Below are 13,981 nucleotides of genomic sequence, written 5' to 3'. Positions count from 1 at the left end.
AGAGCTCTTCAGTGGAAGGATCCTCGTGGAGGACCCGCAGCTTAGAGGGCTGAGCTGCATGAGCAGCAGGGGGAAACCTGGGGATCTTGGTGTGCTACGAGGCTGGCTGTTTTCTGCAGTATGTTGGGTTTCGTTTTTTCGCATTTTTCAAGGGAATTAGTGATGGAAATGAAAGCCGGTTTTTAGAATTTGGTGCTTGTTTATAGTGAGGTGAAAATCATATAAAATTTACCTTTTTAAAGTGGCTTTTAGTACCTTTTGTATTTTTTATTTTTGATAGGCAGAGTGGACAGTGAGAGAGAGAGAGAGACAGAGAGAAAGGTCTTCCATTTTGCCGTTGGTTCACCCTCCAATGGCCGCTGCGGCCAGCGCACTGCGCTGATCCGAAGGCAGGAGCCAGGTGCTTCTCCTGGTCTCCCATGGGGTGCAGGGCCCAAGCACTTGGGCCATCCTCCACTGCCTTCTCGGGCCACAGCAGAGAGCTGGCCTGGAAGAGGGGCAACCGGGACAGAATCCAGCGCCCCAACTGGGACTAGAACCTGGTGTGCCGGTGCCACGAGGCGGAGGATTAGCCTAGTGAGCCGCGGCGCCGGCCCGCTTTTAGTACCTTTATGATGTTCTGTGACTATCACCTCCACCTCTTTCTGAAACATTTTTTATTACCCCAAAAAGAAACTCTAAACCCATTGGGCAGTTACCCCCCCCCCCCCCCCGAAGACCTCAGAAGCCACAGATCTGCTTTCAGTCTCTGGTTCACCTGTTCTGGGTATTATATGTAAATGGGACCATAGAGTATAAGTGACCTTTTGTGTGTGGCTTCTTTCATTTATCAGAAAGTTTTTGAGGCTTATGACATTGTAAAGGTACCAGTACTTCATCCTTTCTATGAGAAGTATTCAGTGCTTTTTATGCCTAATTTTCAATTGTGTTTACATAATGCGGTTGTTCCTGCCTTCAGCCATTGATGGACATTTGGATTGTTTCCACCTTCTGGCTATTGTGAGCAGTGCTGTTTCGAGCACAGATTTGTTTGCGTGCCTGGGAGTGGAACTGCTGGGTTCTGTGGTGGTTCTGTGTTTAAAGTTTGGAGAGCTGCCAAACAGCATCTGAACCCAGCGTGTGTTCCTGCCGGAAGTGTTTCGGAATTCTGATTTCTCCACTGCTTCCCTGCTGCATTGTTTATGCATTTATTTTTATTGTCTCTATCCTACAGAATGTGAAGTGGTTTTGAATTGCATTTCTTAACTGGCCACATCGAGCATCCTTTCATCTTATTAGCCATTTGTGTATCTTTGAGGAATGTCTGTTCAAGCCCTTTGCTCATTTTAAAACTGCTGTCTTTACCTTTTTATTGTGGAAGTATAAAGTACTTTATATAATCTGACACCATCATTTTGTCAGATATATGGTTTGCAAATTACTTTCTCCCATCCTCTGAATTGTTGCTTTTTGATAACGACCTCTGAAGCACAATTTGTTTTTCATTTTGGTGAAATCTAATTTATCTATATTTTTATTTTATCACTTGAGCGTTTGATGTCATGAAGACTTGTTTTTAACCATGAATTGACTGGTTTACTAGTTCCTTTTTTGTTACTGAGAATGAATGGAGGCTGGAGAACGCTCACAACGAAACCCCGTCCAGGCTCCCAGAGGGTGGCTGGCCTGCAGCGTTCCATAAAGCTCGGAATTCTTGGGCCACAGAGAACCAGGGCGTCATTGCGTGGACTCGGAGGGAGGTGCTTGTGACCTCGTGTTGCCTTCGTTGTGAAGGGCTTTCTGATTTCTGGCCAAGACTTGAGGATGCAGAGATGCTGATCTTCCACCTGGCAGATTAGCACCAACTCTTGGTCCCTTGTGTGTTTGACTTGTTTTTTAGTTTTTTTTCCCTTCTTTATTTCTTGGCCTCAAAAGATCTATGGTCATCTTTTTATATCCAGAAGTTTGAGGGCTAATCTTTGTGCTATTCGAGTCAGAATTTTTCTCCTATGCCTAAAGATTTTTGTCTTTTTTTAGAAAAAAGATATATTTATTTATTTGAAAAGCAGAGTTAACAGTGAGAAAGGGAAAGACAGAGAGATCTTCTGTCTACTGGTTCACTCCCTAAATGACTTTAACAGGGCTGGGCCAGGCCATAGTCAGTAGCCTAGAACTCCATACAGGTCTCCCACATGGGTGGCAGGGTCCCAAGTACTTGGGCCATCTTCCACTGCTTTCTCAGGCACATTAGAATTAGAATTGAGCTGGATCAGAAGTGGTGCAACCACACTCAGATTGCTGCCCACATGGGATACTGGCATTGCAGGCAACAGCTTAATCCACTACCTCACCGTATCTATCGGCCTTGATTTTGTCGTCTTTAATAGAACTTATGGGTGTTTACTTGTGAATATCTGAATGCATGTGTGAGTGTGAATGGACGTGCATGTGTGTGGATGTAATTATTTTTTAATTCTAGTTTGCAGGAAGGAACAGGAAGGCCTGTGGCTTCCAACAAGGCTGTTACCTGTGCAGAGCTTGTCTTGGATGTCTCACCAAAGACACAAAGAGTTATTTTAAAGAAGAAGGTAAGAGAGCTTAAAAATCAGAGTTAAACTATGTGATTGGTAGCACTGAAGGGACACAGAAGCCATTGTTTTAAGGTGAGGAACTGGAGGGGGCTTAGGTTAAGTGATGAGTTCCAGGCACAAAGCTCAGGAGTCTGGGCGGCTCCACTTCAGTGTTCCCTGGTACCACGGCACCTGCTTGCAGGAATTCCCAGCCCTCCTTACTTCCGTGTTCTTTTTGGAGAACCTAACACTTGTATTCTTTTATTTTTCTGTTGTTCCCTAAACTGAATTGGGAGAAAAAAAAAATCAGACTGATAAGATTTTCCCATTCTTATGCTGACAGCAGAATTGTGAGTCAGTGTAAAAGAAGAAGTTAACTTAGGGCGTGATCATGGTAGTAGAGCTAAATTTGAGAGAAAATCAGAATTGGCCAGGGACGTGAAAGCTACAGAAACATTGGTCTTCGCTGAAACTGAAAGATGACAGCTGCGTGGTGGGAGCAGGAAGGGGCAGAAACCACTGGAGGCAGAGGAGACCACCGGGAAAGCACCTGAAACATTTTCACCTCAGCGTGGGTTCCTGAAGAGTCTGTAATTTTCACACCCTGGTCGGGTGTCTGTTGGCCGCCTCCAGTGGCATCACAAGTGGCAGTGGTGTTGCTGGTTACCTTCACTTGGCTTGGGGTGATTTAGCATCTGACAGGTTTTTAATTGATTGGGAGGAGGTTGGTTCAAATTATTTCAAATGTTGCACATCAAATGAAGGCTTAATACATGTGTTTTGAAATTTAAACATATATTTAAATGGCTTTATTTATATACAGTTCATTTGTCATTAAATTACTCCTTTAAAAAATTCAGTCGTTCCTAGTACATTCACAGTGAGCGGGCCACACAGATAGTCTCCGTGCACTTCTGTCTACCTCAGTCCTGTATCAGTTAATCCTTCTAGATTAAATTGTTAGGGAAGAGGCAGCCAACTGGAAGGTGGATGGTCCATCTCAGGCTTCTAAGAGGAAATTTTGATCGTTTCCAACTTGCACTGAGTGCATAGATGGGCGGGCAGTAGAGGAGTCCGGACGTGAAAACTCGATCTCGCTGGGCCTCTGTGCTCTGATCCCTAACCTGTAGCATCCACAGAGTCGTGAAGCTGCTTTCTTGTTTGGTGTGGTGCCTGGATGCTGCATTCTCTTACTGTGACCGGAGCAGCAAGCGTGTGGGGATCTGAGAGGGAGCCACGGGCTCCGCTTCATCTCTGCAGACACAGGAGGCAGCGCACACAGCAGAAAGGGCGTGATGCCCGGGTTAGAGTTCTGGCATGTCACATCAAGATACACACCGTGTCCCTTATTTCCCATTCCTCTCTGAACTCCATTTTCCTACTGACCTTCAAGATGTGTTAAAAGGATCCACAAGATAATGTACGTTACTTACGGTGTAAAGAGTTTAGTGATACTGACAGCACACATTTACTGAGGCCAGGCCCACATGCCAGGCGTGTGCTAAATGCCATGGATTCATATACTTATCACAGGAACTATAAGAGGTAGCCTAATTTTCTGCTTTGACAGATCAGGAAACAGAGACTCTAATAGATGAACCTGTCCAAGGTTACTCAGCTCATAAAGGTGCAGCTGGATCTTAGTCCTGACATTGGGATTCCAGCATTCATGTCACGTACTTCATAGAATGCAGCAACTGTGTCTTTCCAGCACGAGAGTAGCATGTGAATGAATGTGTGGGAACCAAAAGTGGTTATTGCTGTTGACGGACTCCTGCCTGGTGAGGGTGTGTGTGAGCCTGACAGGTGTTCCTGACTCACAAGTCCTCAGGTTGTGTTAGAGAGGCAGTGTAGCAGAGTGGTTCAGCAGTCTGCCTCTGCAGTCAGCCGACTCCGTCACTTTGCCTGCATGACCACGGAGAAGCTCCTTCATGTCACTGAGCCCTCACTTGCTCCTCTGAATAAGGATAGTCAGAACAGAGAGCTCATTCGATTGTTGTGGGAATTAAATGAGATGTTGCATGCAAATCCCATGGACTGGCCTGTGGTGAATTCTTGGCAAGTTTTGCAGTCATGCATTGCTTAGTAACAAGGATAAGGATGCAGGAGACATGTGTCACTAGTCAGTTTCATCACAGTGTGAATAACATGAGGTGCACTTAACGTAAGGTGATTATAATGTTGTCAGGCAACATGCTCTTACTGGACTGCTGTTATATGTACATCATGACTGAAGTTTGGCATATGCTTTTTTTTTGACAGGCAGAGTGGACAGTGAGAGAGAGAGACAGAGAGAAAGGTCTTCCTTTTGCCATTGGTTCACCCTCCAATGGCCGCCACGGCTGGCGCGCTGCGGCCGGTGCACTGCACTGATCCTATGGCAGGAGCCAGGTGCTTCTCCTGGTCTCCCATGGGGTGCAGGGCCCAAGCACCTGGGCCATCCTCCACTGCACTCCCTGGCCACAGCAGAGAGCTGGCCTGGAAGAGGGGCAACCGGGACAGAATCCGGTGCCCGACCGGGACTAGAACCTGGTGTGCTGGCGCCGCAAGGCGGAGGATTAGCCTACTGAGCCACGGCGCCGGCTGGCATATGCTTATTATTATTATTGTATATGATGAATTTTTTACACTTTCATGATTGACCTGGGCGTTGAGTGTTCCTAAGGAGAAAATATATTGGGAATTAACAGCCATCGACTTAGTATAACTTTTGAATATAATCAAGATGTGTTGATTAGAGACCATCAATATAGTGTATTTCCTTTATAGACATTGAGGAAAGGGCAGAAGATCTTTGGTGAGATCTGGTTGCTTGTGAGTTATGAGGATTTAGATGTCAGGTGTCAGATTTGGAGAGTATCCTATGTTGTTTATATAATTGGATCCTGCTTCAAGGTAAGGGTCACCATCTAGAACGGTAGTGGTCATGGTAATAATATACCTTGTCCAGGTCATTGCTGAACCATTTGTTCTTGATTTTTTAAACAATCTTAAGTGTATGGAAAGAAATTTTTTAAAAAATTATACATTATTTGTAGTTTTTGGTTGTTTGGTTTAGCATATTTCACCGTAAGTGCGATTAGAGATTGACAACAAGGGAAGTCTGAATGAAGCATTCGTTCACTTGGGCAAAATGTCTAAAGGGCAGTTCCTACTTAAGGAAGCAGCCCTCAGAGGAAGCTCCTGGAGCCAGGAGCTAGCTCTGGCTGCACCTGATGGCTTTCTCTGGTTTTGTGCAAATCTGCTCGACAGGAACCAGGAAAGCGTTCCCAGCTGTGGCGGATGACAGGAACAGGAATGCTGGCTCACGAGGGCTCTTCAGTTCCTCACAACCCTAATAAGCCCTCAGCGACTCGCTCCACCGAGGGCTCTGCCATCTTAGATATTGCTGGCCTTGCTGCAGTGACCGACAACAGGTAATCTTCTAGACAACTTTTGATTTCAACTGTTAGAACCAGGGGAAATCTACACCAGAAAACAATATGTGTGTTGTTCTTCATTGGCAGAAATCTAGATAGGACTCTAGGACCTTTGACTTATTATTCTTTTTAATTAATTTATTTATTTGAAAGTCAGAGAAAGATGATCGATCGATCTTCCATCTACCGGTTCACTCCCCAATGGCTACAATGACTGGGGCTGGGCCAAGCCAAAGCCAGGAGGCAGGAGCTTCCTCTGGGTCTGCTATGTGGGTAGCAGGCACTTGGGCCATCCTCTGCTGCTTTCCCAGGCACATCAGCAGGGAGATGGATCAGAAGAGCAGCCAGGACTTGAACCTGCAGCCATGTGGGATGCCGGCTTCTCAGGCGGCAGCTTTACCCACTACGCCACAGCGCCAGGCCCTTCACTTTATTTTTCAAGCTGTTATGACAGTTCTTATGAGAGTGAATGTTTCTCCCATCCAAACTTGCAGCCCACACTTACTCCCCAGAAGTGAACCTTTTCTCCTCTTTAATATTTCTAATGTTTTTGGGTTTTTAAGATTTATTTATTTACTTGAAAGTCAGAGTTACACAGAGAGAGGAGAGGCAGAGGAGGTAGGGGTTTCTATTCGATGGTTCACTCCCTATTGGCTGCAATGACCGGAGCTGGGCCGATCTGAAGCCAGGAGCCAGGAGCTTCTTCTGGGTCTCCCACGCGGGTGCAGAAGCCCAAGGACTTGAGCCATCTTCCACGGCTTTCCCAGGCCACAGCAGAGAGCTGGATTGGAAGTGGAGCAGCCAGGTCTTGAACTGGCACCCATATGGGATGCCAGCACTTCAGGCCAGGGCGTTAACCCACTGTGCCACAGCGCCGGCCCCCTAATGTTTTTGTTATATCTTTCAAAAATAGAAATTAAATTATTAAGGTAGTAATGAAATTTTTCACGGTATTATAACATTTATTAAAATAATGCTATGGGTTAATAGAAATAACAAAGAACCAAGAGTTAAAATGCAAGCTGTGTAAAATCTCAAATAAAAGCCAAAAGTATTTAATGTGTTCATCCGTTAGCTAACTAAAATTTCAAGAAAAATGAGATAACCAATATAATAAATTACTGCAAAACAATTGGAAATTTCCAACTATAAAAATTGTGGATTTTGCATTTTGTATCCTTTCTCAGTCAAGAAAAAATTATTTTTTAAAGGTATGTCATGTAAAATAATATAGAAAAGTACATTGTAAACTTGTAACAATGACTATAAATACATTATCTTACATGTTTCTCATAGGCAGTATGTTATTTATGGTACACATAGAGCATGAAACTTCCAAGATAATAAAAAATGACAAAAATGCATGTCAGCTGTATGGTAACCTACAAGCGACACTTTGATCCACCCACACTGAAAAATTACGAAGTACTATCAGAAACAGTGTTAAAAACTACATATTGGTGGCCGGCGCCGCGGCTCAATAGGCTAATCCTCTGCCTGCAGTGCCAGCACTCCGGGTTCTAGTCCCGGTCGGGGCGCTGGATTCTGTCCCGGTTGCCCCTCTTCCAGGCCAGCTCTCTGCTGTGGCCAGGGAGTGCAGTGGAGGATGACCCAAGTCCTTGGGCCCTGCACCCCATGGGAGACCAGGAGAAGCACTTTGCTCCTGGCTTCGGATTGGTGCGGTGCGCCGGCCCTGGCGGCCATTGGAGGATGAACCAATGGCAAAAAGGAAGACCTTTCTCTCTGTCTCTCTCTCTCTATCTCACTGCCCACTCTTCCTGTCCAAAAAAAAAAAAAAAAAGAAAAAAAAAGAAAAAAAACCTTACATATTGGTAAGAAACAAATTCAATAAAGGATAGTATTGACAGCCAAGGCATTCAGAGATTTTGTAAGTCATGTTTTTTTTCTCATTTTATCCAAAAAATTTTTCTTGAGATTTACTTTATTTATTTGAAAGACAGAGTTACAGAGAGAGGTAGAGACCGAGAGGTCTTCCATCCGCTGTTTCACCACCAGTTGGCTGCAATGGCCGGAGCTGCACCAATCCGAAGCCAGGAGCCAGGAGCTTCTTCTGGTCTCCCACGTGGGTACAGGGGCCCAAGAACTTGGGCCATCTTGTACTGCTATCCCAGGCCATAGCAGAGAGCTGGATTGGAAGAGGAGCAGCCGGGACTAGAACCGGCACCCATATGGGATGCCAGCGCTTCAGGCCAGGGCATTAACCCACTGCTCCACAGCGCTGGCCCCCTGAAATTTTATGAACTAAAATTTTCAAAAGTTTGTTCAGGAACCAACGTTTTGGCGCAACAACTTAAACCACTGCCTGTGATGCTGGCATCCAGTTGGAACCCTGGTTCACGTTCCGGCCTCTCTACTTCTGATCCAGCTCTCTTCATTACTGTGCCTAGAAACACCAGATATGAGGCAGGTGCTTGGTCCTCCATCACCTATGTGGGATGCTAGCTTTGCCACTGCAGGCAGGGTCTCCTGGCTTTGGCTTGGCGCAGCCCTGGCCATTGTGGCCATTTGAGGAGTGAACCAGTGGATGGAAGGTCTCGCCCTCTCTTTGTCTCTCTTTTTGTCTGTAACTTTGCCTTTCAAATAAATGAAATCTTAAAAAAAAAAAAAAAAAGTTTGTTGAGAACCAGTATTATTCATAAATGTTACACATTTATTTTATCATATATTTATTTACTTCCCCTTAAAAAACCTTTGATAAATATCTACAATGTCCAGGTAGAACATAGTTGAGATTAGGGCTGGCTCCGTGGCGCAGTAAGTTTAATCCTCTGCCTGCAGTGCCGGCATCCCATTTGGTCACCGGTTCTAGTCTCGGCTGCCCTCTTCCGACCCAACTATCTGCTATGGCCTGGGAAAGCAGTAGAAGATGACCCAAGCTCTTGGGCCCCTGCACCTGTGTGGGAGATCCGGAAGAAGCTCCTGGCTTCTGATCTGCTCAGTTCCAGCTGTTGCAGTCATTTGGGGAGTGAACCAAAGGATCGAAGACCCTTCTCTCTGTCTTTCCCTCTTACTGTCTGTAATTCTACCTCTCAAATAAATAAGATCTTGAAAAACATAACTCAGTTGAACCTGGGTCAAATACGTGGGTTTTTTTTTAAAGATTTATTTATTTTTACTTGAAAGCAAAGTTACAGAGAGAGAGAGAGAGAGAGAGAGAGAGTGAGTGAGTGTCTTCCATCTGCGGGTTCACTCTCCAGATGGCTGCAGTGGTCAGAGCTGGGCCAATCCGAAACCAGGAGCCAGGAGCTTCTTTCCAGTCTCCCACACGAGTACAGGGGCCAAGGACTTGGGCCATTTCTACTGCTTTCCCAGGCCATAGCAGAGAGCTGGATGGGAAGAGGGCAGCTGGGACTTGAACTGGTGCCCATATGGGATGCTGGCACTGCAGGCAGTGGCTTTACCTGCTACACCACAGTGCTGGCCCCAGAAATACTTGTTTATAACAATGATCAAGTCAAATGTTTGGGTGTCACAGATTTATTCAACCAACGAAACAAAGCAAAAAATCAAAATATCAAAGCACATATTGTAAATAAATCAAATAACACAACGGTATATGTAACAGAAAGACAAAGCAGTGGTACATTAAACCAAAGCTAGCAGAATACAACACAGTGAATTTCTATTGCTTTCTGAAACTGTACTGTTTCCAAGCGAGGCACAATGATGGAGAGGCCACCAGGAAGATGCTAACTGAGCTTCCTGCTGATTTCCCTGTGAGATTTTTAGAAAAGATTTATGTATTTATTTGGGGGTGCAGGAGGGGGAGAGATCTTTCTCTGGTTCACTTCCCAAATGGTTACAACAGCTCTGTCTTGGCCAGGCTGAAACTAGGAGCCATGAACCCCATCCAGTCTCCCATGCAGGAGGCAGGGACCCAAGTGCTTGGGCCATCATCTGCTGGTTTCCCAGGTACATTAGCAGGGAGCTGGGTCGAAAGTGGAACAGACAGGACTGGAACTGGCACTGTGATACTGGATGCCAGCTTTGCAAGAGGCACTTTAACCTGCACCACAGTACCAGCCTCCAGATGCGTTTGTATGAATAGTTCAGTTCTTTGATATTGTGAAGAAGTTGCTTTTTTGGCTATACCTAGTTCCTCCCTAAAATCAGGGAATTTGTTTTTAGTAGATTCTTCAATTCCTTCCAAAGAGACTTTAGATAACTTACAAGTTAAAAGACAAAAATAAAAGTATAAAGAAGTATTTATAAAGCTAATTAAAAATGAATCTTAATGAAGAATGGGTTAGGAGAGGGAGTAGGAGGTGGGATGGTTTGCGGGTGGGAGGGCGGGTATGGGGGGAAGAACTGCTATAATCCAGAAGTTATACTTATGAAATTTATATTATTAAATAAAAGCTTTCTATTAAAAAAAGAAGTATTTAGACAGAAGACTGTTAAAGACTTGAAATATAGATAGTGGATGTCCCCTGCTGTACTGCATGATAGTTTGTCATTATGAGAATGTGAGATCATCTATCATTAAATTATGTTATGAACCTGCAGGCTCTTGTCACTTCTGGTCCTTTCTTGGTTGCTTTCCGTTTTATTTTATTCTGTACTTCTTTCCTCATTAAGAGATGCCTGATTGCCACCATAGCGTTCCAGCTAACTGCCTTTTGCCTTTGAAGGGTGGTAGCAGGAAGAAGAGCAAAACCACATTTCCCATGTTCTCTTCAGGCCTGAACAGTTGATTCTGAGAACCCATGTATTTCCTTTTGTCCAGATACGAGCCTCTGATGCTAAGGAAGCCGGACCGCAGACGAAGCACTACTCAGACGTGGAGTTTCCGGGAGGGGAAGCTGACCTGTGGGTTGCACGGGCTGGTTGTCCAGGTCAGTCATTTTCAGTGCCCTTAGTTGCAGTCGGCAGTGGCTTAGGCTTCTTTGAAATGGTGTCTCATCTAGGTTGTATACCATAAATTGTTAAATGAGGAAAATTCATTATGAGTAATACATAGTCTCCTCCATTTTTTTAAAAAATGTCAAAAAACCCTGTGGTTGTCTGTCTCTGTCATCACATAGGAAGTGTTGTTGAAGGTGATGTATAACAAATGTGTTGAAGGCAGGTGCTTGCCTATCTAGTTGTTTCTCTAGTTTGAGACCTGTGAAGTTGAAAGAACAGCTCTGACGGTCTCTGTAAAGTGTTCTCTGAGTCACTGAGTAATCATGGCTCTGTGTGTTCTCATTCTGTGCATTCCAGCATTCTTTTTTTTTTTTTTTTAAGAGACTTACTTATTTATTTGAAAAGAGAGTTAGAGAGGAGAAACAGAGAGAGATTCTCCATCCACCGATTCATTCCCAAATGATCACAATGGTCAGAGCTTGGATGGTCCGAAACAGGAGCCAGGAGCTTCTTCTGGGTCTTCCTTATTGGTGCAGGGCCCAAGTACTTGGGCCATCTTCCACTGCTTTCCCAGACATATTAGCAAGTAGCTGGATCAGAAGTGGAGCGGCCAGGATTTAAACTGGCCCCCGTAGGGGATGCTGGTGTCACAGGCAGCTGCTTTACCCACTACATAGTGGCGGCCCCCATTCCAGCATTCTTAGTGGTGCCTAAATAAGCAATTATTATTTCTAATGTCAGAAAGAAGATTACTGAACAGTTTTCTCTGTCCTCAATTCAGCTGTCTACTCCGTAATAAACTCCCAGGTACTTTGTAAGCAGATAGAGTTTGGAAAATAATCAAGAATTTGAATTTTTCTGTCCTTCATGGCATCAGGCTGAAAATGAGACCATGATCCAAGGTGAGTAAGTAGGAAGGTTTCGAGGAAGATTGGCATGTGCGATGGTGTGTTCAGATCTCCCTCAGTCTGAGGTCACAAAAGGTAAATAGTAGAACCTCAGGCTCTAGCAGAACGTAGGCTGTGTTTTTACATAGGACTGTACTCGGGCAGCGCACAAAGCTGTAAGGAGGGGCTGGCGCTGTGGTGTAGTAGTCCTGGCTACTCTTTTTCCAGTCCCGGCTACTCCACAGCCAATCAAGCTCTCTATTCATGGCCTGGGAAAGCAGTGGAAGATGGCTCAAGTACCTGGGCCCTTGCACCCACACGGGAAGCCTGGAAGAAGCTCCTGGCTCCTGGTTCCTGGCTTCTGATTGGCCCAGCTTCAGCTATTGCATCCATTTGGGGAGTGAACAGCAGATGGAAGACCTTTCTCTCTGTCTCACCCTCTCTCTCTAACTCTGCCTCTCAAATAAATAAATAAAATAAAATCTTAATTAAAAAAAAAAAAAAACTGTAAGGAGCCTCTGACTGCTATTTGGTGAGATACATTTTCTTTATTGCCCTACCAAAGCTTTTTTTTCATCAAAGGCAAGCTGCTTACTTAATGAAGTATACATCTGGAATGGATTTGTGATTTTTAATTAGCAATACAATTCAAACTTCTAGAGTCAAAAGAGGGCTAGTTGTAATTGGTGGGTTCCATGTCTGACCCTGACTTTACTTGTATTTCCTGTTCTCTTGGAGCAAACACCTTCTGGTGTTTGTTGTTTCTTGAATCTATTTTGTCATTTCTCTGCTTGCGAATGACCCATAATAATAGTATTCATCAGAGCAGAATGTGTTTCGGTTAGGGAAATAAGTTTGTTCCAGTCTTGCTATGCTGAATGAAGTAACTGAAGGCATTAAAACATTGTCTGTCACTGTGCTCATTAGGCTGAATATGTACTTTCTCCCTCAACAACAGTCACAAAAAACTTCTCTGTGTTGAAACTTATCCTATAAACCCAGCTCACGGTATCCTTTTCATTACTCATTAATTAAAAATCTACAAGGCAGGTTTTTAAACTCTTTGCTTTGTCTTTTCTAGCCCTGTGATTGCTCCCCCGTAGGCCTCACCCGGTAGCACTGGGACAGAGAGCGGGAGGTGCTTTTCTCCAAGGCCTGGGTCACTGGGTGTCAGCTGACATTCCCAGCTATGTGTCAGAAGAGGCACCAACTTTGTGATATTTGGGTTGGCTGTCCAGTCATAGGCAAATTTGGGGAAATTTTCAACTTTAGAATTTGCTTCTTTTTGATAAATGGAATGATAACAATAATTGTTTTTATTTTTAGATTTTTCAGTAAACCTTAATGAAAATAAGAAACAAAGCTGCCTTCGTTAATTCTTTTATAAAAGATTATTTTGAGACAGAGTAAAACTAACATACTCTATTTATGGAATTATCCCTTATTTATAATTCTACCAGTTCGTACATTATAAATTCCTTTTATTTTTCTTTTTTTGCTGTAAGATTTATTTTATCTATTTGAAAGAGTTGGAGAGAGAGGTAGAGACGGGGTAGTAGGGGAGTCTTTCATCTGTTCGTTCACTCCCCAAATGGCCTCAGTAGCCGGAGCTGAGCCTATCTGAAGCCAGGAGCCAGGAAGGGCTTCTGGGTCTCCCACGTGAGTCCAGGGGCCCAAGGACTTGTGCCATCTTCTCCTGCTTTCCCAGACACATTAGCAGGGAGCTGGATCAGAAGTAGAGCAGCTGAAACTCGAACTGGCACCCATATGGGATGCCAGTGCTTCAGGCCAGGACTTTAACCTGCTGTGCCACGATGCAGGCCCCTGCATTTTTTGTTTTAAAGATTTTATTTATTTATTTGAGAGGTAGAGTTATAGACAGAGAAAGACAGAGAGAGAGAAAGAGAGAGAGAGAGAGAGAGGTCTTCCATCCACTGATTCTCTCCCCAAATGCCCACAAAGGTTGGAGCTGGGTCAAACTGAAGCCAGAAGCCAGGAACTTCTTCCAGGTCTCCCTTGTGGTTGCTGGGGCCCAAGCACTTGGGCCATCTTCCAGTGCTTCCCTAGGCCGTTAGCAGGGAGCTGGTTTGGAAGTGGAGTAGCCAGGACTCAAACCAGTGTCCGTATGGGATCCCATATGAGATGCGCTGTAGGTGGAGGCCCAAGCCACTACACCACGATGCCAGCCGCAATGCAGTATACCTTTCTATCTTGCTCAAGTTACTCTACTATTTTTCATCATCTCTAAAGCTGAGCAAAT

At 44.5% G+C, this 13,981-nt stretch overlaps 1 protein-coding gene across 5 annotated transcripts in view; it reads left to right on the top strand.

Moving 5' to 3' along the window:
• The window catches only part of VPS13D (vacuolar protein sorting 13 homolog D), a 276,465-nt gene that overhangs the window by 141,108 nt on the left and 121,376 nt on the right, over positions 1 to 13,981 (top strand). For all 5 annotated transcript variants that reach the window (XR_016210247.1, XM_008275374.5, XM_008275375.5 and 2 more), the window contains 3 exons: positions 2,459 to 2,567; positions 5,802 to 5,965; positions 10,716 to 10,824. Coding sequence is in view for 4 of the 5 variants with exons in the window: in XM_008275374.5 (XP_008273596.4) it covers positions 2,459 to 2,567; positions 5,802 to 5,965; positions 10,716 to 10,824 (382 nt within the window). In the remaining variant the exon portion in view is untranslated. The remainder of the gene's footprint in view (positions 1 to 2,458; positions 2,568 to 5,801; positions 5,966 to 10,715; positions 10,825 to 13,981) is intronic.

Source organism: Oryctolagus cuniculus, chromosome 7, assembly GCF_051225735.1.
Source record: "Oryctolagus cuniculus isolate XC-2025 breed Fujian yellow rabbit chromosome 7, ASM5122573v1, whole genome shotgun sequence".
In the NCBI taxonomy this organism is placed as follows: Eukaryota; Metazoa; Chordata; class Mammalia; order Lagomorpha; family Leporidae; genus Oryctolagus; species Oryctolagus cuniculus.
This window is presented reverse-complemented; position numbering and strand designations above follow the sequence as displayed.